Raw genomic sequence first — 27,582 nt, forward strand, 5'->3', positions numbered from 1 at the left:
TTTTCGCATCAGAATTTTATTAAAGAATCAGCTATAAAATCAGTATTCTCACGATACTCTACCAGCCTCTAAACAAGGAATAAATACATAAAATAATTTACACACTAACTAAAAATTTATATAATAAATACAATGAAAAGCAAGGCACAACTTGAATGAAATAAAGTTAAAACGCTACAAATTAACAAACTATGTACAGATGTAAACATTGTTGATGAAGAAACCGTCTACGAAAAAAATCACTTTCGCAATTTATTTCTCCAGTTCAAATACAATTTTACAGTCGTAGAACAAATTCATATACAAAAAGTATTGATACAAACTTGATCTTACCGATATTTAGCACCTTTATGGCATTACTTGAAAGTTAAACATTTAACAAGTGAAATGTGCTTCAACAAAATTTTTGTCACAAGTTTTTAATCTTTGGACTAGATTCTAACAATTTAAACATTATTTTTGTTAAAAGTGATTTTGTACATTACCTAAGGAAAACAAATTTGTAACGCTCATATTGAATGCGTAACGTGGACATCGAATATGAGTGTTACAAAAAGAATATCAAGAAAACAAATAATTTATATACTTTTTTTGTAACATTAAAATCACAACAATTGTTAATAATAAGTTATTCACAAGTACGGTACATTTAAATACATTTATATAATACATGTTTATATGTCTACAAAAAATATACTTTCAATTGACATGTTCGTATAGTTAAAATGAAGTTTACGCAATATGTCTAATAAAAAAGGTTCCATGTCTTTTCCTATCATTGTTTAGATCGGAGGGTGTCAACGTAAGTTAAAAAGTCAAGCAAATATCACACAACCAGCAAACTACTAAAACATATTCAGTTAAGCAATCTAACACAAAAATGCTTTATAAACATCAAAATATCTAGTTCTGTGGTCAATTGATTCATGTAAAACGGTCAACTACACTTTGCAATAAATAAAAGTAACAATAATACTTGGTTATAACAAAAAAAGGGAGGAAACGACCTTGGGTTCCGAGTCACATTAACTATAATTATAAAGTCGTGTGTAACGTAAAATGCAATAGGATAAATCAACAGTTCTAAAGCCTATGCTATTTCGATAACTTACTAATAACTCTAATAAGCGCTCCGTTCTCGTCCTTTAGCTTTTGATTTTCTATCTTCATGATATCCAACTGCTGAAAAGGTCACACTTACATTAGTACAAAACAATACAGGCAACGGTTTTGTTTATTTAAAAACCATGCTCACATAAAATTTAATGTGAATTATTAAAAGCCTTGTGAATGTCATTTGTATCCATCTCATTGCTACGGGAAAAAAAGCTGCAATTTGGGACATACGACAAGTACAACAACACAGCGGCAGTCAAGAATATTCCAGAAAACAAACAAGTAACACTGCACAAAATTGAAATATGTGAGAATATGTTAGTATGTTAGCAATTTAAAATAAAACAAATAGATAGTAGTATTTTTCATTTATGAGTGTGTAAATATGCGTCTACGATCATCCAACATCTGAACACAAACAGGTGTACAATAATAAAAAAAAACAAAGAATAAATCAAAATGAACAATACGAAACAGTTTGATAAAAAATGGGCGAAATCAGCTGCATTGCGTTATATCGAGTTTACCTATTTTTTTGGAGAGTTGGTAAGTTTGGTGATGACACGTGTGAGAGACCTGTTGTCAGCCTTTAAACGTTCATTGTCGGCTTTCAATTTTTGCAATTGCTAGAACAATAATAGAACGTGTATCTCTGATAGTCAAAATAACATGACTTTACTGGTAATGCATGTTATTTCGTACTATGCAAATGCGTATAGACCCTGTAAACAGTGAATCATTTAAAATCAATGACCAAGCTTTTTTAGACTCACTCTTAGTTATGGCATTAATGCGCTAGAATCAACTTCGTATTTACTGATAAAATTAGAGCGACACATGAAAAGCGATTAATTATGTATTAAGCAATAGATACAAAAATTAGGTTTTGCGGTTTATTTTTGGATTATTCGGGCTTCGTTCTGACCCAATTTTTCGTTTTAATACAAACAGCGCTAGGTAAATAATAAAGCCAACTTCTTATGTACATATTTACAACATTTTGCTATTTACATTATTTCATGGCAAGCGGTTAATAAATACAGTTAACATCGACGATCGACATTTTCCTCATCGACGACGATTTTCCGGTTACTGGAACGTAATAAAGCCGCAAAAATAGAATTAGCAACGAAACGCGTGATTGGAGAAAAATGAAGTGAAAGAAAAGCGAAAATAAACGATCATATCGTAATTTCTATTGTCCCGTTTTTACAAACCTAGTGCTTTAACATTGTTTACAATACCTGGGTTAAAGGTACAAGGTGAACTAAAAATGGGGATTTAAATATTTGTATTAGATAAGTATAAATTTGAGAGTCTATTATTCCTAAAAAAACATACAACTGAACATTGATGTGGTACCTCGCACGCTTCGGGGGTGGTCCATCATTTATTGTGCCTAATGTATGAAAGCAATTCAATAAAGACGACGGTATTAGTAAAACATTCTCCTATCATTTGCCTCTGAAGTTTACAATGTCTAAATTGAAAGAACAATGAATTGCCATTAAATTTTGTGTTTGTTTTGGAAAAACGGCAACAAAAACTCTTTCAATTATGGTCGTGATAACATGTTTTTCATTATAAAGACACACAGTGCCCACAGGAACTGTGGAAGTACTTCACATCAATTAGTGAAAGATCACATTCCGCACAAACAACCTGTACTTGTGGGAAAGTGGAGCGCTCGCACGTTATAACAGACTTTTGGCACAATAAAGGCATTCAGTTTGTGCTACGCTTCCTCCATGGTGCCCATATTGCCCCTTGCGACCTTTATGTGTGTCACCACATGAGCTAAAAGAAAGATTTTTCTACATCAAAAATTGACACCGTAAATAAAGGCTTTCGAGTCAATTTTGAAGAATTCAAAGAATGGCTTCCTCCACGTATCTTACCAGTGGTAGCAACCACAGGATCGGCGTACTCCAAGGTGATTACACGGGTTATTTCACGAGTGATAATGATCCTGGAAAATGCAACCCACAACACATTTTCAAAGTTAACGTGGCTATTTTAAATATCGCACTATTTTAAAATGAAATTATCAATCCATGATGGCTTAGCTTCCAGTAACTTTATTTGTCACAGTTGACATTTACGAAAAAGTTAAAATATGATGATTCAAATGTATTCGAACGATAAACAGACATGATCCTGATTTATGGCGAATGTAATAAAAATACTGCAGACAATAAACGTTTTTTCACAATTTCATTTAACCAAGAGAGTGACGTTTATGTCAAAATTTGCGAAACTGCACAGCTGTTTTGTTTTTTCAAAAAACAAATATCCACGTTAACTTCGCAAATGTATTGTGGGTTGCATTTTCAATTCCGTCGAGTTCATTATTACTCGCGAAATACCCTGTATACAACGTGACAAGTGTTAATTTGATAGAACAATTATCGACCAATGTTGTTTTGCTTTAATTTTTTTCTTGTACTTGACATATGAAATTAATTGAATACAAGATCAGGAGAAAAATGTTTCAAAAACTTGAAAAAGATCCGTATGAACGAACAATGTTGGTTCTAATTTTTGTGCTTTGGTAGTTTTTTGAACATTTTGACACTTTTGTATCATTATTGACTTTGCTATTGGCGTTAAGAATTGTTCTTTGCTATTGTCTGACTATAAAAAAATCATTCATTATTGATATAAATCCAACAACTTTCAGAAACAAGATGAGAATAACGAAGATGAATTTTTTTTACATTTTGTTCATGAAATGTATTACCCTTACTTAAGAACATATTGTTCAGTTGTTTCGCATTTTGGGACACTGTACGAGTATAATCCAAAATCTGTCAATTGAACTGACATGTGTGTGCGGAGATGCTTCAACCCTTATTGTGTCTGACGTAGAAGGCGGTTTCCTTTTAGGATAAAATCAACATTCTAATAATAATAAAATACCTTCGCAAAATGGTCTTGCAAAGAAATCCAAAAGGATGTGAATGAAGTATTGAAAGAGTCTGCATCTTTTCACATCGAATGGCTAATAACTGGGTTGGTGATTTAAATTTCGTCGAGATTTTGGGGGTGTCAGGCGATAAACAACCAGAATTACCACGACACAAAAACCATTGATTCGATCCACAATCTGGTTTTAGGATTGAAAAGTCATAATGAAATTTGTAGCATAGTTGTAGAAAGTGTAAAAAATGAGTAATGAACCAGGCTTAAAATGAGTTAAAATGTTCAGAAACACATTTATAATCGAGTTGAGGCCCTTTCGTAATAAATAGTGCTGATTTAGGCGGGTTTCTTAAAAGACTTGTTAAAGTCTTCCATTGCACTCACTTTCTGAACAACAGTGGTCAAGACGAAATAAATGAGTTAGATACAAAAAAAAAATATTAAAAAGATTTTTAATTTTCCTAGTCATTTGTTCAAAATGACCCATCCTCGTATATCTAAACTCTGATTTGATATTCCTCCTTGCTAGCCAGCCTAAATCTTAAAAAGTTCCTAACAAAGTAACGAATCAGCTCCTTTCACTACTTTACGTATTTTTCTAGAAAACTCATTTTTTCCTCTAATTTTATTGTAAAAAAACTGAAAAAACAAATTAATTCGTTTTTTTTTTTACCTAAAGATTAACTAAATTCTTTCATTCAAGTGATTTCGACCAGGTTTAACTTTCAGCTGCATTAAATAACTATTAAAATCTTACGAAAAATTTGGTTTGCATTATGCAATCAAATGCGAAATTTTGTAAATTTGGTTTATCTCAATGTTTTTAAAAACTATTTGTCGATTTTGAATAGCATAATTACGAGCCGTATAATAAAAATCTTCCTAGCCCCAATTATTAAAATTTTTCAGGAAACGGATCAATAACAAAATTAATAAATTTATTTCAATAATTTAATAGATACCTGGTTAAGTAATTCTGGCTGAAATTAATAATAACTTAACGTTCCCAACCATCGTGTCTATCTCCTTAAAATAAAATATACCTGTCACAATCAGCGAACATGACTCAATAAATGTCAACATGTTTGGGGGAAATGAAAGTTTATTTGCAATGATTAGATTACAATATTTGTAATTGCATAATTTACGTATGTGTACTTTTGGTAAAGTTATAAAAAATAGTACAACGAATGGTTTTATTATGTTTTTAAGTTACTGTTGGAACATTTTTGACTCACTTTTATAAATAAGCAAAAAATAAAATAAAGCAGCCAACAATAAAATTACACGCTCATTAGGTACTGACGACTGACATCTACTTTAAATGTTTGCAAAACACATTGTGTATGTTTCATTTATGTAAAATCCGCTCGGTGACCACAAAATAAAGCAACTCAAATATTTATGACGTCGGAGCCGTTGTACATATTTGTCAGGTAACTTAACGAAAATATTTATTGTTCTTTGGAATTTCTGAGATTAGTTTGAAGTTAAATAACGGATTTACAATGTATTTATTTTGGATATTATAAAATATGTGCATGATGTAATCATCCTGTATCGTATAACTAACTTAATTAATTATAAAGAACTGTAAACTGTGACTTAACCTTGGTAGGCTTGTTGCAGGAACATTTATGTATGTATTTATTTTTGAAACCTTGGAAAAGAATAATGTCAAATTGATTTTTTTCAAAACGAAATTACAACAATTAGAAGCGTTCCCGCAAGTCTTCTATACTTTTCTTTGCGTAAATTTTACCATTCGCAGTTCTAAAATTGTAAGGCAATTCTATAAAAAACACAAGGTGATGATGCATCACTTTAAAAACAACAACAAAGAAATACGTACACGCTCTTGCAACAAATTCTCGACCAACGTAAAAATATTACGTTCGGTCTGCGGAAAATTTTCACTTCCCATTTGGAAACAAACAAAATTTGCAAAACAGAAAAATTATTTGAAAAAGCGACGCGATATTTTTGGAAGCGCTTTAAAATAAAGGACATCTCAATTGAGCCGTTAAAATATGCCATCATCAATAACCGACATAATTTTAGAAACGAACAGTGTGCTCCAATTTTACAAGTAAAAAATTGTGTCATCAAAAACAACCGACTGGACACGATGATTGAAAAAAAAAAAAGAAAAAACAAAACCGTATGTATTTACAAAATTGTGCATTGTTTGATGTTTGTGGTGCAATCAAAACAATCGACATCTCTAGGAGTGTTATGTGATGTTAAAGTTAGTGATATTAGTGTTATAAAATTGGGTTAAATAAATTATTGTAGTATTGTTTTTTTAGGAAAAAAAAACCTGTAAAAAAATCATCCAAAAAAACAAAAAAAATTGCAACACAAAGCTTGCTGCAAACTACAAAAATAATAGTCGAACAAAAATGCCATTATGCTGAAAGAAACAATAATTAAATAATAAACTTGTGTGGCAACATACCTTTAATTCCTCCTCCATCTCGCTCAACTTTCGTTCCATCGCCCTTCGTTCCCTCTTTTCTAGTTCTGATAACGAGTTCTTACTTGTCTGCACATAGAAAATATCGAAAACAATTAGAAACATTTGCAGAAAGTGCGAAAACAGGACTTACGACAAGTTTCAATTTTTCTAACGTTTGTTTTGTGTCCCGCAAGTCTTGATCTGACTTTTTCAACTTTTCTTTGAGCTCTGAATTTTCTGCAATTGCCTGTTCGTACAATTTTTTGTAGTCAATTTCGCCGTTTTCGTTCCTAATATCTGACGTACTTCCCAGACGAGATCTGCTGGACCTGTCATTGCCACTCTGCAATCAGATGTTCCACTTGAGAAAAACGAAAAGACCGTTCCGGCGATTCTTACAATGTACCCTTCAGATGACAATGATGTCAAACTTACTGATTTTGATCCCATACCACTACTAGCTAACGAATTGCGCGACCTAGACAAAGACCTATCCCTATTAAAACTACCAGTTCTACCAAGATCCCTTCTCGATCTGTGCCCTGCATCACTCTTAAGATAATCCCTGTTGTTGTTGTCGTAAGTTTTAGAATAGTTTGGCGTAATGAGATTGATATTCGCTAATGTCTTGGCTGGTATAGTCAAACTAGCATAACCCGTGGACGTCACACCACTTCTGTAACCATTAGGAAAGTACGGACTTTTATAATTCGACGTGTAAGAACTATTGTACGAAGAATACGGATTCGTTGTGGTGGTGGTGTAGGGCGAACTGTAAGCAGTCGTATTTGCCCCATAATACCCCACGCTTCTCGGCCTGTTACTGTACGAAGTTCCGTTACTCCTGACGGCCGAAGAAGATCTGTGCCTCAGGGGAGCAACCGGTTGTTTCCCGTGAAACGACATTTTCAATTGAAAACTTTTAATACACCACAAGCGAAAAAACTGAAATTTACTACTGTCACTGGACACAACAAATGTTGAACCACCGGCAGACGGTACACAACACGACTAGGAAGTTTTCGCGAGTGTCAGGTGCAATAATTTATAATTTTGGCAAAAGATTTAAAGCAGACGTAAAAAAACCATGGCATACAAATAAGTTTCGCATTGAACTCGAACATGAAACAGATGAGACTGAACTCTATAGAAACTCTAATATACACCAACAAACCGGGTGGCTATTTAAATCTCACTAAATGAGTCTATCTTTTTCTAGTTTTGTGAATAGGCTCAGGAGGCAGAAGTTCTCAACAGTTCCACATTTTACTGCGTCTGGTGGCCCATTCTGACATTTATAGGATTCTTGACCCTCCAGTCTGGTCCACCTTCGCAATACATATCTAAGTAGGAAGAGTTACCGAAACTGTTCAAATCTGTGCAGATCCAATTTTTTTTTAACATGTCCAATATGCGAATGTTCCTGTCAGAATCGATTTTTCGAGATGTGCACATTTTGGAGACCGCTGCTGTCGACTCTAAATCTATTTCAAGGTATGCATGTGTTCCTGAAAATTACAGAAATACACGCGCGCCCACGTCCTCTACGTAGTATCCCGACGTGGAGACAATTTACAAAAAAAAAAACACTAATCTGAATGGAATTATCACGACGAATATAAAAAAAAAACCTGTCACACGGTGATCTATCGACACTTCTTATCTTTCCGATTTTTTTGGATCTTCGCCAAGGATTCGTTGAGTTTATTGAAGAAACGTATCCGACACCTGGTTGAAGTTTCAATGGCACGTACTTGAAGGTGCGAAATTGCAAAGTGCAAAATCTTACAAACAACGTAAAATCAAAATTTTACTAGTGACGGATGAGGCGATCGTAAACAAACACGTGTAAAAATCTAGACTGACAGTAAACGGGTTAAAAAGTAAACACAAGCCCGGTTAAAAAAATGATGGATCAACATCTGGATAAACACGAGCGAGAAACATTTCGTGTAGTTACGCGTAGAGTCAATCATGTTACGATAATATCATCTAGATTTTAAAAATCGACGTCGATTAAACGAAAGCAGTACGATTCGAGTTTACGAAAAGTTCGAGTTTATATTCGTGATGAAGTTCAACAAAGAAATTTGCGAATGTCATTTAGGTGGTGGTATTTGAGATAATCCGTATATTTAGGCACAGTAAGTTATTTTGGGGACGGACAGAGAAACAGTTTGCGGTTTTAACGCGGATGGTTTAATTACGAATTGGTCACCGTTAAAATTGTACCTAAATTATTTACTTAATTAATTTATTGCGTTCAAAGAGTTTGCCCCTATGCTACCGACCTAATAATAAAAATGATATTTTGTAAGCTTGCCAAATTATTGGCTTAATAATAGCAGGAAAATATGGCAATTATGAGCGATATAATTAGATCAACTAAACATGGCAAAGCCAAAGGATAAAAATAGTCGACGAGGTAACCCCCGAACCTCACAATGATGACAATATTTTTCGAGTTCTTTGGAAGAAAGAATTTTTGTGCGAAAAAATATACAACCCAACGCTAAACTTTCTCGATCGATTTTCGAAAGATTAAACATTGGACCAAATTATCTTTGTTTTCTTGACTGCACGTGTTAAACAAACCACAATAAAAATGTTTACACTGAGCTATTTCTTTCATTTTTAATTGAACCACTCACCTCCGTTTCATGAACCATAGTTTGAGACAAAAAAGACTAATCAGTAGCCACTCGACTCTACAAAACTACTTTGTGACAATTTGGAAAGAACGTCCTCGTCGAACATAATTTTTTATTACTATTTTTATCCAAAAAAGAGTAATTATGTAAGTCGTAACAAAAAAATAAATACATTTGGGCGTTACAAATGATAATGATTTCAGAAGTTGGCATTGTAGTAATCACAAGGTTCCAAATCTTGTTGACTCATACGTTGTCAACAGTTCCGCTTCTTTGTTAATTTTTTTACACTTCTTTACCAAAATAATTCCTGTCCGGTACAAGTTAAAAATGTCTTAATGTACCTACCTATCTGAGACTTATTCTCGGTGACCGAGAAATGCCGCATTTAAAAAGGCTTGCTTGGTAACATTTGTCACAGAGAACGTATAAATTATCCTATTTATATTATTACCTTTGCAAATGATAATTTGTCAATGTCGTTTAAAAATTTAAGAGAATTTCGTCGCTACCCACGTATCCGTTCCTAGGTTTCAGTAGAACAATACAGGGGTATACGACAGATGGGAAAAAAAATCTTCAATCATCTGTGAGGCTTATTTACGTGGGTTTTTTTTAAATGTAAATACGGAATGAAATAGTGAAATTACCTAATAACTAATTATTTTTGTAAACCACTAATACCATTGGTGTCTCGTTCATTGGTCATGTTCTTTTTTTAGTACATTGAAATAACTGTAAACCTTTTATTTTAATAAAAATACAGTGAAACGTCTCAGCCTCAACGCACTCCTACGATCGGACTGTCTTTTTTATGTCTCGAATTCGTTAAGAGATATAAAAATAAAAATTCTCCACATCGAACACTGCATAATAAGGATGTTAAAATATCTTGCAATTGTCTCGAGTGCCTCTTTATTCTTAAGTGTGAGTTGATCTACCACCCGTATAAAGTATGGTCCCTCATAATAAAATTAATTTTGAAGTAGAAGTTGAAGTGATTCAGCATTATGAAACAGAAAAGTGTGAGGAAAGAATGTGACAGAAAATGTTCAAAATCTCCAAAAAACATATACGACCATGTAAGTACAGTACAATTTTGAAAGCAAAACAAAATATGTATTATCAACGTTGTCAAAAATAATATAACCGGCATGTGAAAACTTGCCCAGTGTGACGACTGACAAGGTCGCGTTTGAATGCTTCACAAGGATCCAAGAACGATTCAACAAAAGCCAAAGAAAGCTACACAAAAATTAAAAGGCGAAAACATTTAAATTTCAATGGGTTGGATTCGAACATACATACCACAAAGTTGAATTTAAAAAATTCTAGACGTGGTAAAAAAATTACGCACGTCAAGACATAGAATTTAGATGAAACTTGTTTATGTGGTTTGTTGGTCTTGAAAGAGGAAATGTGTAGTAGTAAAGTGGGGAAAAATGTTTCAGTTGACAGGTCAGGTTAAAAAGAAAAATCTATAATGTTTTCACAGGCTGCAAGTAGAGAATCTTCTGGTTTATGCTCAAGAACTAGTAACCGAATTATTGAATGAATTCAACTGAAAAATGAAATACCGACAATTTGCCCCACGGCATTTAATTTCTGTCATAGAATGATTTAAGAATATAAACGCTTTGTATAAAAAATATTAATACCTGAAAGGTGAAAAAGATATTGAAGAGTGATTAAACTTTTGAAAATATTTATATTGACCAGAGAAAGTGACTGGCGTTAAAATTACTAACAACTTAGAAATGAATCTAGAATTGAAGTGTTTAATTAAAGCAAAACAAAACTCCTTGGGTGTCTATAACACAGAGGCTTCACTGCATAGAAAAGACCTTTACAGCTCAAAATTCCACCATCTTTCACAGCGGCTATCAAAAACAAAAGATTTGAAAACGTTTGGCCTAACTTGAATAATCGAGCAATTTTGATTTGAGGACGAAAAAGTTACCGTTACCGCCATTTGACAGAGTTGCCGTCTTGTAGATACAGTTATAATAACACTAATAAATAACAAAAATATTTCGTTTTCAAAGAGAATATTGCGTTTTTTATTTTATTAAAATATTGCAAAAAAAATGCAAGACTAATTAACATAAACCACTATTTTAAACAAAATCAGTAAATGTGAATGTAAAGTGCGAGTACAAAAGTTTGATGCAACAGAAACCGTTATGGTTAAATTTTCGTTTCTACTTCTTACTATATTTATAATACAACGTCGAAATCTAATATATTCAATACTGGCGATGTCGACAAGACAAAATTAACGTAGGTTAAATTATAGCACGATTTCGATCTCAGCCAACAAAAACAAATTAATACAATTAAATAAATAAACTGCATCTACTTAAAGACAGCGAACGCGCATTGTAAAATTGGATATTCAAGATTGAAGTTTTATCTTTCAAAATTTGGCAACAACAACTGGGCTGACAAATTTAATAATCGTTCTGTTTTCTAGTTATGTTTAAATGATACTTGTCAGATCCATTTAAATAAAAGTGTTAAGAAAATAAAGCGCACTAGTAATTAATGTAAATAAAATTTAGGCATGCTCACCTCTTCATGGTTTAATTTTGAACTATCTTCATAATCCCCACCACCTGAAGGATCTTTATCTTGATCCATGTCCTGGATAAAGTCAAAAACAAATAAAAATCAATTTTAAACGTACATAAAGTTATTTGTTTCAACAACTGAATATACAGAACCTCAGAATTAAACGCTTTTAATAGTATCTATTCGGCAAATGCAAAAGAAATCAACGTGAGATATTCGTATAATTTTCTTTAGTTATTTTTTTAATATTTGAAACTTTTTCTTTGAAATGAGGAATTCATCAACTGAAAAAACTTACATCCATGTTTTCGAACGAAACGACTCCCGTTGACCGCCTCTTGGGTCGTCTTCTTCGTTGAATAGCTGCTTGTGTAGCGAGGGTAGCTTGAGCATTTCGAACATCATTTTCTTTATCTTGTTCTGAAGAGATACAAAAATTAACGTCAAACCAAAAATTATCCAAACGATTCAAACCGAACCTTTATCGTCCTGCGATTTAGGTCTCCTTAACGGTAACGTTACTGTTGTTTCCGCAGTTTCGACCGGCGTAGACGACGGTCTATTGTAATTCGTGTTGTTTTGCGTGCCTGTGCGACGAACAAAGGACGGAGTGCTTGGTGGTTCGGTGGGTTTCGTTGCGTCTTCCAGTTTAAACTACATCCAACAAAAAGTATTAGCGTGCACACAGAAATACCCATCCCCAAAGTTAACTGTATTAAAATGTAGCTCTTGGAAACAAATCAATGTCGATTAACATGTTACAAGTCTCAAAACCACATTCCTCCAATGACTAAATATTAAACACAACAAAATCAATGGGTAATTATTTGATTATCAATTAGTATCTTCAGAAATATCCAGAACTTATCAAATAACTTAACTTTGGCATTAAAATACTGACAAATAATTCCCTCTAAAGTTGGAGTTCCAAGAAAAAAGGCGGTAACGTCCTGGTTTACCCCTTTGGAACGACTCGCTAATAATTTTGAAAGAAATGATTACTCAAAAGGGCTGATCTATTGTCTATTCACGATGAATGTGGATAAGGGGTGGCTGTAATTTATTTTTATCGTGTTGGATAGAGTGGTGCAATTTTATATTTTTTCCTGTCAAAAATATGACATGACTGTTCCGACATTCAAATTTGGTTAATGTTGTCTTAATTTAATTTCATTAACAAATCCTGTTTTTAATCAAGTACATATTATTTAATTATTAGTTAATTATAATTCCACTCGAAATACGTTCAAGTTGGCAACGATGTAACCCTTTCCGTTACATAATTTAACCTCAATTGAAATCAACCTAACTAATGGGTCTGTCACAATAGTGTTAATGTTAGTGGTAATGTTATAATGTTAGTGGAGATGGCAATGGTGATGTTAGTAATCCAGTGTTCACAATAATGTTAGCAGAATGTTACTCTTACACTTGTCAACGTGGTGTGAACTGTCACTGCGCCTGCGCGTGCGTGAAATTCTCGATGGTGATTGGTAGATGTTAACGAAGATGTTAAAGAACCAGACATTTTCTGGATCTCTTAACATCGTTTCTAACATTAACATCACCATCACCATTATTGTGAACGGTTGAACGTTTCACCCGTAGAGGGATATGGAGGGAGCACTGCCTATGCTGGCAATGTAAAGAAAGCGGCACGTCGCGAGACCTGTGCGAAAACCTTTTATGACACCTTTTAAAATGACCGCCAGTACTTCGTGAAAGTTCGTGACGAGGGTCGTTGGGCATCAGATGCTTCATAGGCGTCGGTGTTCCGTCATTTTACTGGGATTTGGTTTTTTACACGTGAACCGGTTGGTGAATTGTCTTTGTATTTTTTCAGTTGTATAACTCTGATCTGTTTTTATTTTGAACTAAATATTTACGGTCGTCTTCCTACAATTCCTACAAAAATTGGCCCCAGAAAAAAAGTTAAAGGGACGCCACTGGAAAGATGAAATATCTGCGTTAACTTCGGTTTCGCTCGGCTCATCTGGAGACCTTTTATTAGGTCTACAGAAAAGCGCGGTCGTATCCACTTTTTTGAAGAGTGCTCCCTCCATATCTACGGTTTCACCAATGTTCTGAAGATTAACATTCTGACTAACACTAACATTAACATTACCATTAACACTATTGTGACAGATACATTAACACGAAATCTATCAATTTCTTTCTATTCGGGAATTTTATTTCTGTGGCGGTCGTGAAAAAGTAGGTAAGTCAAATAATTTCAAAAATGAGTTAACGATGTTTACACCTTAATAATAAATCATGGAGTTAAATAATTCAGATTTTCACAGTTTAAAATTTACTTATATTGTAAGCAAGTACAGGTAGAAAGAAGTTTCTATTTAATTACAGGATTTTAGGAATTATGTGGAATTTTGAATCGTTGCCCTGAAAAATTAACATTTTCGACTTACCTACTTTTTCACGACCGCCACAGATTTGTTCTGTAGTTACTACCAACAATGTTACCAGATGCCATAGCCACCCCTTATCAGCATTCGTGGTGAATAGACAACACAAACAGATTTAACACACTTGTCCCTTTAGCTACAGCATTTTTTCTTAGGACACTAATGCAACATAATTACTGTAACACTCCAAAAAAGTAACTGTTAATTTATCACTAGTACTAATACATCTAAACACTGGTAACACATTAACATGCATCTTTCAGGTAACAATACAGAAGTAGTGTTATTAAGTACAAAATGTGTTGAAGAGGATTACAGATTAAATACAAGCTTAGAAGAAAAACCAAAACGCAAATCTGAAAAAAAAATATTACACAAGTAAGGATTTAAGTATGTTCATAAAATAAATATAACCCGAAAATTATTAAATTCTAATAGTAAATCTACTATTAAAAAATCAAAATTAAACACACATGATTACCTATTGTTTATATTTAATTATTTAATGTTTATAAAGTATTAGAAATTAGTCGAACTGAGTTAAATTGTGTACACTGTTGGTTATACTGTCGGTAATTCTGTATGTGTAATTTATTATTCGTAGATAACTTATCGAACGTGTCAAAGAAGCAAAGATAGGACAGAAGCGAAGTTCCAACGTCAGTTCAGGGGCATAGTATGTATGTATATCCTAAGCATAACATAACATCTAAACTTACCTTACTACTACTGTCTATTTTCAGTCTCCAAGAGGGTCTGCGCTCGTGCGCAACAGTAGGTTCTTCACTATCACGCGTTATGACAGTGGGCGCCGCGGTAGTTATTGTAGCGGTCACACTCACTCCGTTAGAGGAATCCCCGTTAGCTCCAGACTGTTAGTACACATACATGATATTAGGTGATGATGTAAAAAAAATCGTTTCGTGATTATGCAAAACATTAGGAGCTCGCCCCCATTTGCTGTGATGATCGAACAGGTGATGAATGAATCAAGCATGGCAAACATTATTCACCACATTTACCGTTGACAATGGTTGCTGACACGTTCTGAAAATATCCTCGACTCGAAAGAAACACTTACTTGCTCGTTGTTGTTGTTGCAATTTGGCTGATTCTTATTTTTGACGAACTGTTCGGCCGATTTTATCTCTTCCAGCGTCACGCCTTGGGTTGAGCGTCTCGTTTCCCTTACGCGTTTCGCGTGAGCTTTCCTCTGGGTCTCACTTTCTTCGTCACGGACGGGAGGAACAAATGACCTTTAAAAATTCCCATGTAACAGACATTTTTTTAGCAATTAAAGGACTTGCTGTTCGTGGCCAAAACGTTCAAGTATGGATTTACATTCTCTTAAAGAAAATCCATTGTTGAACACAGTCATTCTGTGCGAGCAGCAAATTAATGGTCTGCAATGATGCTTAGTTCAACAAATTTACGTTTGTGGGTTAAAAATTACACAATATTGTGTACTTCGTGCAGAAGAATGAATAGCTTCAAAAGTGTGATTAGTTAGAAATATTATATCATCCAGTTATGATCACTGAGACAAATTGGAAACACAACAACACTACGATGGTTTAGTAAGCGACAGTACAACACGCTGTTAAAATGTATAACGTAACAACTAGAACCATACTTGAAGAAGTTTTTAAACATTTGCAGTCTAGTGCCACCAGGAGTTGTGGGAGTTGTGACTGTAGAAGTGCTAGTAGTAGTGACAGTGACAGGCTGATTTGTGCCAATTGGTAATTTTAAACCGCTAACAAAAAAATTCACAACATGAAAACATCAACAATTTCCAATACCTACACTATGCAACATAATTAAAAATTCACTCAAGAATGAAATACAGTGAATACTGGCTAAATTACATAAAACTTTAAGGTTATTTAGTCAATTCTTCTACCGAAGATGTGCCGAAGTGATTCAAGTTGATTTACGAAAATCACATCACACAAGCTTACACATTCTCACATTATACAAAAACTACAAATTTTCTTTGACAGTAATCTTACCTTCTGAGCGGTTGATTGTTTGTCACTGGACTCGTTACGGGTGATGTTTTTGTTTGCGAGGTGGCTGTACTGTTGTTTTCGTTACTATCATCTTTCGAGACCCTATAAATAAAGAAATAATTTTAAAATGCACAGTTCACACACATTAACCACATTTTTTTGCACGAAAGTCTTCACTAAAGCAGCGTTTTCTGTTCAAATGTAGTTTTCCCAACTGAATGCCACTTCTTTATATCTTTTACAAATAACACGATGTTTACCGTATTGTGAAATCAAACATATTTCTTTTTCAGTAACGTTAAGTATTTACAATGAAATTAAAAGCAAATGCAGCAAAAATGTAAATATACAATGTGCATTCTGGGACAACTTGCAAAACACAAAAATAAAAATAAAATCTCGACATAATACCTAGACATTATTGTAGAGGCCAAACAAGAGCTAATGTAAGTCTGAAACTAATGTTGCTGGCGTACAAAAATTATTTCATTTCTACACTGAATAATACATTAATACATTTATAATGGTTATAATTTTCTTGAGTTGATTTTTTTATAAAATTATCTAAAGAACTATGTACTGGTAAGACATTTTCTAAATTTTTACGATTGATTAATTTAATATCATTATTAAAATTGTTGCTTCGTTTTAGAATTCAAGCCCTGTTTATCATGTTAATTTGGTAATCTATAAATAGCCAATCGCTGCATTCAGATCTCAAAATACACTATTCTCAACGAGATGCATTTTGAACTTTTTCTTTTAATAAAAATGACGGTATTTTTAATAATATCAATCATTAATTTGTTATACACTTATATAAAACAAGACATTTATGACCATTAAGAAAGTATGAATTTAAAGTAACCATTTACAAAACTTATGAACGTAAATTTTTACTAAAAGAAAAATCTAATCCCGTTGTCAAACACGGATGTAACCTCTAATGTTAATTTCAATTAGTGTGGGTTTAATATACGACTAATGTGCGCTACTATCTGCTAAAAATGTTTCAATCATCTAGGTCTACAAACTAAAATACGTGAAAAAGCATGAACCGAGTCGTTGATTTAACAATCGCCAATTCGATCTTATCTCAACTCATCAATGTCAGTGCAATAGTCAAATGGAATGCCCAGTTTTTATAAAAATCTGAATGTTATTCCATTCATGCGATCTAGTTAACGATATCTAAACATCTATTCATTTAATCCTGATCCGAATATAAAGTGATGGCCAAGCGTTATAATGCATTAGCTCGTTATGCTCGCATTAGTGTGTAAAACCATCGCTTTATAAGGGATAAAATTACACTAAATCGTGCATACCTGTTATGCTGCAGAGAAGTTTTATAGGAATTTGGGATAATGTCGGAATGAGGTCTGGACGAGTAAGGAATAATAGTGTCATTGGAATTTCTATATGCCTTAATGCGTGCATGCAGTTCCTCGTATTTCGAGCAGAACCTAAACATACAAGCAAGTGTCAGAGCGTTAGATGCAGTTAGTTCATACTACCTCAGACATCGTTCAAAATACGTCTTCAATTTGACATCTTTCGCTAAATAAAATAAGCATGCTCCTATATCGTCTATAACAGAAAAATTCTACAAAGGAACGATACAAATCTCAAGTAGTACAAACTTTAGAAAAATAAATTAAATCGAATGTAATTAAGCCATTAATATGAACGTTTTAATCCCCCTTTGCAAGATGAAAATATTAAAACATCTCGAAGCTTCATTGTTGTTACTTAAAATTATTGTTAATAAGCGATTAAGCTCAGCATCATTTTGCGAAGGAGTTATTGTTGTATTTAAACAAAGCGACGGGAAACACTTACTCTTTATCTGTTTGTAAACTGTTTGGTCTCCTAGGTGTAACGTCGTTTTCATTATTTATATCCGTTGAATTTATTTTATCCCCTGGAACAAGAAACAGAATAAAAGTACAATAAGAAGTAGAGTAGAATGTAAATTTCAAAGTGAAAAACGATCGAGTAATATTGACTAACCGGTGGTTTTCACTGGACTGGGTACGTCGGCTTTGGTCTGTCGCGTGTTTTGTTTTCTCCAAGAGTGCGAGTTATCTTCGTTATTTGAATCCACTAATTGTTTAGGAGGCACACTGGGTGGCAGTCTTACAGGTTCTGTGTTTTTATTTGATATGCTAACCGAATCTAAAGCGTTTACCCTATTCTTCTTTTCTGTAAACAAAAATATAAATAACATCAAACATACAAAACTGTACCCATGCAAGACATCACAACATTAGTAGCCGCAGACGTTGTTATTATTGAACATTCAGTTAAATTCTCATTAATACAGATCTATGTATTAATTGAAGATTAGTGAAAAGAGTTGCTCTTTGTTTAGTCATTTCGAAAGTAAGACTTGAATAGAAATTTCCTTTAAACTTTAAGTATTCAAAAATGTAGTTGCCAGTGAAGAAAAAAAAAACGACACAAAGCTGTCATCTTATTAATCAAACCCCTGTTAAAAAGATGTGGCATTTTTTCGTTTAAAAAAATATCTGGCTGAAAATAATTAGCAAACGAGTGAATGAATGTTAAACAAAAGGTAACAACCGAAAAAAATCATTAAATATTTAAGAATTTGGTAATTGTTCACTTTAACTACTTCTGGAATTTTCGCGTTTTTTCTGGATAGACAGCCTCAGGGCGTCCTCGTAGATCGTGTCCCACCATTCAAACCTTGTGCAAATGCCTTTTTTTTCTCTCTTGTTGTGTTTCAAGGTCGCGCCAAGTCTTAGTATAACTAAAGGGTAAGGAAAATTTTCATTTGCACAAGGTTTGACTGGTGGGAAACGATGTAGGAGGACGTCCTGAGGCTGTCTAGCCAGAAAAAACGCGAAAATTCCAGAAGTAGTTAAAGTGAACAATTACCAAGAATTTTGTGAAATATGTAAAACAAGATGACTGCACTTTTGCTTTTAACATATTCCGATTTTTTTTTTTCATTTTTACTATTAATATGTAATTATTTGTTATATGTATCTAGAAGATTGAAATACAAAAAACTTTGCAGAAAAGTTTAAATCTTTGATCACACAGAAAGAAATTAGCTGTTATGTTATACAGCACATTCAGCAAGCAAGAAGGCGCTAAATTACTCGTAGCTGCTATCGCTCATATCCTCAATAAAAAATACTCTTATTTAAAATAAGATTATGGAGATAAACAAGAAAACACAACTGACCTTGAGTCACTAAAACTTGAAAAAGTAAATGAGTTATTTCCTAGTAAAAATACAAATGTAATTATTTTTTAACACGTCAAGAGCATGAAACTGTTTGTGTCATAATAAATTAAACTTTCAAAAAGCAAACGAAAAGATAAATATAATTCCGTAGTAATCACGTAGTAAAATTAACGGTATTTAATAAATATGTACATAATCATATTCGTTATCAAGCTCATAAATTAAAAGGTAAACAGTTTAAAAACTGACTTATTTAGACACTTTTTAGGCACATTTCAAATAATCTTGAGGAAAAACAGTATTTTTTTATGTTCGATGAGACAGATTTATTTTTTAGAATGATTCAGAAATTTGATAAGCTCTACGTATTTATCTTAAGCGTTTCTTTTGTAATCAGTAATCACTCTATTACTATTCTCGCAAAATCTAAAGATTGTCTATTATGAAAATGATTGCAAAAATCTGTATCTAAACAAAAAGCAACCCCCTATGGCTTTCTTTTTTTGTTACAATAACATTTCATTCATGCTCAAGTTTTTTGTTTTAATGTTTTATTACATTACTAAACATTCTGATGGATGCTGTACAAGATTAATTTGTCAATGACTACAGACTGACAAAATTTACCATCATCAGTGCTGTTCGATTCTGTTTCAGAACTGCTTTCAGTCTCGGATTCACTTTCACTAGACACGTCCATTTCTTTAAAGCAGCAGAAAAAAAAAACATTTTTTTTTAAGAAAGCATTAAAATCGAGAAACAGTTAAGAACAAGACAACTCCCGCACCAACTCACCGATATTATCTTCCTCTTTCTCTTCCTTCTCGACGATTTCCACTTCGACTTTCTTAACTTTAATTGGTGTTTCAGTTTCAATGGTCCTGTCTTGTACCTCAGCTCTTTTCTTGGCCTGCCGCCTATTGAGCACCTCTTCCTTGTTCTGTTTTTTCTTGAGATCTTCCAGAAACTTCAACATGTCGGTGTCGGCTAAATCGAACGGCGTCTGACCCTGTCGTTTAAACACCACAATTAATCGAAAAAAATTCTCGTCGCGATCATACGTACGACGTAGTTTTTCGCATCCATATCAGAAAAATTTTCCGCTAGAATTTGGCAAGCGTCCTTATGGCCCCAATGAGCAGCAGCGTGTAGAGGAGTCCATCCGTCGATATCCTGAGAATCAAGGTCCGCTCCACACTGAAGCAATACTCTGAAAACGACATCGGTTTTCCTTCTGGATAAATCGAAAAAAAAATTTGTTACTTCATGACATCCGTGTAGCCCTTGGCGGCCGCCACGTGCAGGGCGGTCGCCCCGTTCTTCGGATGTGGTGCATCCACCAGCGGACTCTTCGTCGTCAACCATTCCCTAGCATCGTGGAGCATTATACGTTTCTCTTCGTTCCGTGCGGCGTCGCAGTCGATTCCTAAACAAAACTTGGTCACAATTCGTGTCTCAAATTTGTCAACAATATGAACCTCTCTTCTTGATTTCCTCGTTCAACAAATCTTCCATTTTTTGGCATTCCGCTATGTCTACGGCCAACTCTCCATCGTTGTTTACGGCGGCAACGTTAGCACCTTTTTCTATAAGATATTTGGCAATGTATAAAAAACCGCAACTTGCTGTTGCGTGGAGTGGTGTCCATCCTTCGTTGTCTCCCTTGTTCACGTCAGCTCCGTGCTCGACCAGAAATTCGACCATTTCTGAATTGTCATCTATGCACGCCTGGAACAAACTCCACGTTCAAAAAATTATTAATCAATGGACAGGACGCCGTCTTCATTCAAATCGATCCCATCTACTGGCATCCATTCAACACCAAAAATATGCGGAATAATTAACGATAAAATTTGAATAGGTTTTTTAGATCTCACTTTTAACACGTCCGAAAACCGAAATCGTCATCTACAAACCCGATGCAACAAAATTTTAATAGCGGTAAACGCGGTTTAACAACAGTTATTATAAATTATTACATTATTTTTTTAAATACCAAATTAACGAGTTTTTTTAATCATCACTTGCAAAAAATTTTTTGTACACTGAATAACCAAAGCATACTATTAAAAAAAAACAACTTCGTTTTTATCTCGGTTAAAAATTTAAGAAGTTCTTTATAAATCCTACCGTGAATGGAGTAAACTCACCAATCTGTATTCTAATAAAAATACATTTAATTCCACAGTTAATACCTTCAATAAATTGAATACTTGTTTTTGGATGACGTTTCTGGACAAAAAATATATGTGCCATCATCTGAAAAAATGTTAAACCAATATTGGCAAAACTTTCGACTTTCAATAGCTTTGTTGATTTGTTCCCAATTAATCGTAATCTCGCTAAACAGATATGGTGCTTAAAATACTAAATAATCATTATTAAACACTGACTACACCTTCGTCTTTTTAATGACCTTAAATTTGGTTGTGCAAGTATGCTTAAAAAGTACTTTTAAGGGGAGCTTTTATTTATTGCTCATTGTGCCATTGCGCTCCAAAACGCAACACAAATTTTGGTTAGGTCCGGCCTACATTACGGCAATCCTCAAATAAATAACGACGAAATAAAGAAGTATTAGCATTAATCACATTACGCCGTCTTTGCACGTATTATACAACTTCTTGTAAGAATACTCCGTGAAAACGGCAATTCCGGCCAATTTTAGACCGTCTGCTCTAAATTTAGAACCTCCCCAAAAAAAAAGAAAAACTTTATTCGAATCGACATCTCCGAAACGACGGGAATAGATATTTGCGCCACGATTCTCGGCAAGTGGGTCAGTCAACGAGAGCTAATTTTTTTTCGACTCAAAGAAAACTCAACCCGATAGTCTTGGTCATTAATCCCATTATTACGAGCAGTAGCATAACCTATTCCTGGGAAACAGTGACGGCGCGTGGCAGGTGGGCATTTTTGTTGCTCCGGTTATTCGTCGTTGTTGTCGGCTTTATAAATTGAATTGGATAAAAAGGATTTTGGCATGAGTGATTCCACTACGAAAAGCGAACCGGTCAATGACTCCACAATAAAAAAAAAGGACAGAAAAAAAAATCAAAGAAAGATAAATAACGGTTGCAATTGCACCCAACTTTTGGCAGCGACACACTGTAGCTTCGGCATAATCGTGTGACGAGCTCGTCCAGTGTCACAACAAATATAAAACAAAACAAACTAACTTCCGACGCTCGAACGCCGAATTACGTTTGGTCTTTTATCAGACAACTTCGGGGGCGTTTGGTGGCGAGGTCTGCAACAGATTAGTCTGAATTGAGTTCTAGCTGGTGCTAGCACGCAGATTGCACTGAAATTGCCGTCCACAAAAATTTCCAACGGCCAGAGATTTCGTCGCCTATGAGCATACTCAATCCTCGGCTGAAAAACCTGGCTCGCTAATGTCTGGTATTTTTGCCCCGCAGAATGCAGGTGTCCTGCTGGGACATTACCGGCTCGTCTCAGACCTTCCCGGGGCAGAATGTGTAACGAGTACACCGGACGTGGGCCCCAAATGCGAGATTGCTCCAGACCCCGGCCACAAACGACCCTACTCAAGTCAATTTCATCATTTAAAAAACCAAAAACAGATCAGAAACGACTGAGACTGCAATTTCCGTTTAGTTTTTTGACTCGAGTTTATCGATTGAAATTTTGGACTGCAACTTTTGCTCTGACTCGAAGGTCTGTTTTGCGGAGGGTTTTTATCAGTTCGCAGATCGTCGAGATTATCGCGAGGCCAGGTCTGCGACAGATTAGTCTGAATTGAGTTCTAGCGTAACGCCAGCCCGCAGATTAAACTAAAAATGCCAGCCACAAGAAATCCCAACGAGAAAGTTCCATCGCCTATGCCTCAGGACAATCCCCGGCTTCGAAACTCCGCTCGCAGATTTCTGGTGTTCTTGCCTCGCAAAATGCGAGCGCCCTCCTGGAGCATTCGAGGCTCGTCTCAGACCTTCCCGGGGCAGAATTGTGTAACGAGTACACTGTACGTGCGCCCCAAGTGCGAGATTGTCGCAGACCTTTAACCGACGCAATCTCATCTCTTTTGATCCATGTGTCATCATTTAAAAACCCACCCGTCCAGATGCGTTGCGCTAATGTAACACAATATGCTTTTAGAAAAAAAAAAACTACACTGTAATGGCTTTCATCCAGTTGGATCACGTGTTATCGATTAAAAATTTTGTTTGACAGCAAATGCTGTGTAGAAATTCACGGGACGACTTACGACACAAGAAGCAAACTCGACACGATTATGCCATATATGGAAACCTAAACCTGCATAAAACATACTTAAAAATATCAAGTGAAGACAAAAGCATTGCATCAATGGGCTCGGCCGCAATATCTCGTGCAAATTAAATTCAACAAAAACGATGCAAACCAGTCAACTGATAAATTGAATGCCCACATTATTCATCCTGAGATAGAGCGACCGATTAACATTGTCTGTTCTCGTAAATTCCCTTGCCTATCTAAATACATTGCACAAATTTGTACTTGACTCATTATTACCGCGAGCCCACCGACGAGCTGCATTTATCAATTTATCGATTCGCCACACGGAATAATAATGAAACACAAAAAAAAATATGTACATAACGATCTCGCCAATGATTTTATCGTTCAAAAATAAAGCATTGTGTCATCATGATCACGATACAATATCTAAGTTAAACTTATTAAACAAACAGAAACACAACAAATTTTATCTGTGAATCACCTCAACAAAAGATTCAAATAACAGTTGCCAACAGAAAGTTCATTTTGGTAATAACGAAAATTCACAATTAAAATTTTGCGACATCTTCCTGTAAGTCACCGATAACGATGACCTGGGAACATTTTTGTGCAATATAACTGTCGGTTGAGTTGAGAAAATGTGTTTGTAATCTTGCCCCAAATGAGTGATTAGTACTTGTCCTAAAAATGAGTAGGAAGGAACAGGTAAAGCTTGACGTTATTTGGTCAGTATATTCACCTCGTAATTGATGAACACGAACTCCGTAATGGCACAGAAATAACATCAAAGTAATAGAACAAATCATAATATTTACAACTTACTTCATATCGAAACAATAAACGTTAGGCTCTTTAACAATAGAACGCCGCCTGACAATACATAAGTGAAATATTTACACATACAAATCAATCGGTTAAGATCTTGGGGGCCGCCTTTTTTACGTAAGAAGACAAACCGATAGGAAATATCAATAACTGGCTCACTTGATACATTTTAAATTTAGAGGAGCCTTATGTTTTGAAGGTCTTCTATTAATAATAAACTTAAAATTGGACCCAAAAATAAATTTTAATAATCGATAATTATTAGTACTAAGAAAATAAGCAAACCTACAGGACTCGGTGTGAGAAATTTTACATTTTCGAAGTCAACACGGGAGAACATTGGCGGTGTAAAAAATTTCTTCGAGTTTGTTTTATGTCACAAGTCTGGTAAAAACAGAGGCGAAATGAATGTAGGTAATTTAAAATGTCAATACAACTAATGAGTTCGGCAAATGGCAGATTTAAACTTCATTTTGGCAAAGTACGCGCTCATAACGTTCAGGAATTAACTTTGAGGAAAATTTACAATGGCGCTCTACAACATCCAACGTTTTAAGAACAAATTAAAAAAAATATATAAATAAATACGACTGATAAACATCACGATCTGCCAAGTTTTATGATGTCATAAAATGATCGCATTGTTATCTCTCGATAACCATTCCGGGTAATTGAAAATTTGACACGGTTTGTCACAATTCAACACGATCATCACCAACTTTTTGATCAATGTTGGACAATACCAGTTTCGTTTGACCAAAGTACATTCTACAAAACAAACGTATTTGCGCAACGAAAAATGCGAAATTTCCAAATTTTAAGTAGTTTAAGTGGTGAGACTGTTTAACCTCAATTTTATAACAAAGTCTGTGTGTAACAACTGTTTCTACAAACTTTGGTTGTAAACGATTTACCACAACCAACGTTTCAATCTAATTTAGAGGCAATAAAACGGTATTGTGTATACAATGCACTTAAGGAAGTCGGAAGACGATTTCAGTTTTCCTTGTCAATTTTCTAAATGCAAAGTGAAACACTCACTTCTGGACGACCACTTATTTAAACCCTCGTTCTGCAGCTGCTTTCTTGGGGAAACTCGATGAACAATTGAATCTCATTAAATTTCTTGAACGACTAAAATCAGGCTTGCAGCAGACAGTTGCACATTTTTTTTTTTCGCCTACATCATAAAATAGATAAAACACAAATCCACAACTTGCAATTTCCAAAAATAACGGATTAGTAAAACCGTGGAATTATCGACACGATTTTACAAGTACTGTCGGAATTTTCTCCTCGCCGACAATTATTCTAAAATGATTTTGCGGGAAAATGTTTGTGTGCATTGCGTAGGTTTTTGAACAATGCAACTAAAAATAGCAAACTTTACCGAACGAACCTTGTTAAAACTGATTACCAGAAATTTTCCTCCTTTTAGACTCTGAAATTACACCTCAAAAAATTAGAGCACCGAATGAGCTTCAACGGTAATCTGTATTATGTACAATGAAACGCCCACTGACTGTTTTTACCATTCATTTTGGATGAAATATGAATGAAAATTACTTGTTTTTTTTATTCGCGTGAGTCATCTTCAATTTTTAGTTTTACATTCAAAGTTCAAAAACCACAAAGAATCTAAGGACGAAATTTGCTTTCGCAGATGAACACAGATAAGGAATGTTTCCAAACTGGAAAACAATTGCTTTGTGAAAAACGGTAAAAACTGATAACTAATATCTCTCATTTCAAGCAGCGTTTTTTTTTCGTAATTATGAGCTTCCTTCGGTTGAAGTGGCTCAACAAATTACCGCAAAAATAACTACAGTTGCGTGATTTGATCAACTACAGAGAGACGTCTACGATTCTGAATTATAATAGACCAGCTAATAACACGGATACATAATGTAATTTTAATTACGGTTTTAACAGTCTCGCAAACATTTCTGAGAAATTATGTTAACGGTTTACAATGTATAATGCTAAATATTATTGTTTTGATATTAAAGCGTAAAGTTACGGCAAACATAATGATTATAATAATTTCCCGGGGCATTTTTCGTCTCTTTCCTTCGCTGCTGCATTTCTTACACCCCAACGAGCGTTACGCTTACGCAGAACGTGGTTGAAAAGCCGTAGTGACCGGGGCAGTTGGCCGCCATCGACGGAGCTTCAAATATGATTAGGTGCAGTGTGTTACAAGGGCCGTGGGCCGCTATGACTCGACTTAAAAATACGTTAATGTTTAGGTTTTTGTGGCTCAGCTGTAGTAGCCATGTTGACACAACTTTTACGTCACTAAAACCAGGGTACCCTGCCACAGGTGGAATTCGTTCTACGACCGTGCAAATTACCTGGTGAAGAGCTGTAAGGCCGTCAACATTGGCAGTGTTTATGTCAGCACCGTTCTCCAGTAGCCTCAAAACCTCTTCCTTATCACCCGCGGCGCATGCTGCTAAGAACACACAACCCGACGAAAATTTGATCCTACGCGTGGTTTGCTTCGGATACACTGGTTCGCGATTTGTGTCCGAGTCCTCCCAACGTTTCAACTGCTCGGCCCTTTTGAAAAGGGCCGAATTCGAACGGGTCTCTAGGGACATGGTTATTTAACACTTTAAGCAACGGCCACCATTACGATCACTTCTGCTGGGTTCACATACAGACGGATTCTTTTTACGTTTGACAGAGGGTGCGGTTGGCGATAATGGAATTTAACGGCGCCATCTGCCAGCTTGTTGCCAACATTAGAAAAATAAACCAAATAGAGACCTTCCCGTTTAAAACAAACACTTTAAAAAACCTCTGCATCTACAATTTCAGTTTCATTGCACTCTTTTCAACTTTTTTATTGCAAATAGTCTTACGAACAGTGAGAATTAAACAAAAATTACATAGAGATGAACGTATACGGAGATCAAAATCATGTCGTCAAACCATATTACCATAGATATAACTACAGAACAAACGCAAATTTTCAATATTTTTCAATAATTACTAAGCAGATACTCGACATCCAGTATTCTGCATTTAAACAATATTTCTCGCTAGAATTTCTATTGCGTATTATTTTTTTTTATTGTTATTAAAAACAATCTGAAGTGTCGCCATCTACACCTCCTTAACGCAATCATTCTAGCTCTGC

The 27,582-nt window shown here is 34.7% G+C and overlaps 1 protein-coding gene and 1 long non-coding RNA gene across 8 annotated transcripts; both read right to left on the reverse strand.

Moving 5' to 3' along the window:
- Mbs (Myosin binding subunit) lies at positions 1-27,135 on the reverse strand. Of its 7 annotated transcripts, XM_069042573.1 has the most exons (20): positions 26,792-27,134; positions 20,852-21,101; positions 20,637-20,799; positions 20,439-20,583; positions 20,169-20,382; positions 20,001-20,075; positions 18,167-18,358; positions 17,996-18,077; positions 17,482-17,619; positions 16,154-16,255; positions 15,775-15,897; positions 15,223-15,397; positions 14,861-15,013; positions 12,198-12,372; positions 12,017-12,138; positions 11,719-11,790; positions 6,648-6,839; positions 6,497-6,583; positions 1,644-1,742; positions 1-1,182 (listed from the first exon to the last, which is right to left on the reverse strand). In XM_069042573.1, the coding sequence occupies exons 1-19, from the start codon at positions 27,038-27,040 to the stop codon at positions 1,644-1,646; spliced, it is 2,808 nt and encodes a 935-aa protein (XP_068898674.1). In that variant the 5' UTR covers positions 27,041-27,134; the 3' UTR covers positions 1-1,182. The 7 variants fall into 7 exon arrangements, with proteins under 7 accessions (XP_068898674.1, XP_068898720.1, XP_068898710.1 ...); XM_069042619.1 differs by lacking the exon at positions 14,861-15,013 and having other exon boundaries at positions 26,792-27,135; XM_069042609.1 differs by lacking the exon at positions 17,482-17,619.
- Positions 22,579-25,758, reverse strand: LOC138126906 (uncharacterized). Its single transcript, XR_011158002.1, has 2 exons — positions 24,352-25,758; positions 22,579-24,293 (listed from the first exon to the last, which is right to left on the reverse strand). It is a non-coding gene; the product is annotated as an uncharacterized lncRNA (long non-coding RNA).
- Positions 27,136-27,582: the final 447 nt, after the last annotated feature.

Source organism: Tenebrio molitor, chromosome 1, assembly GCF_963966145.1.
Source record: "Tenebrio molitor chromosome 1, icTenMoli1.1, whole genome shotgun sequence".
NCBI classification, from domain to species: Eukaryota; Metazoa; Arthropoda; class Insecta; order Coleoptera; family Tenebrionidae; genus Tenebrio; species Tenebrio molitor.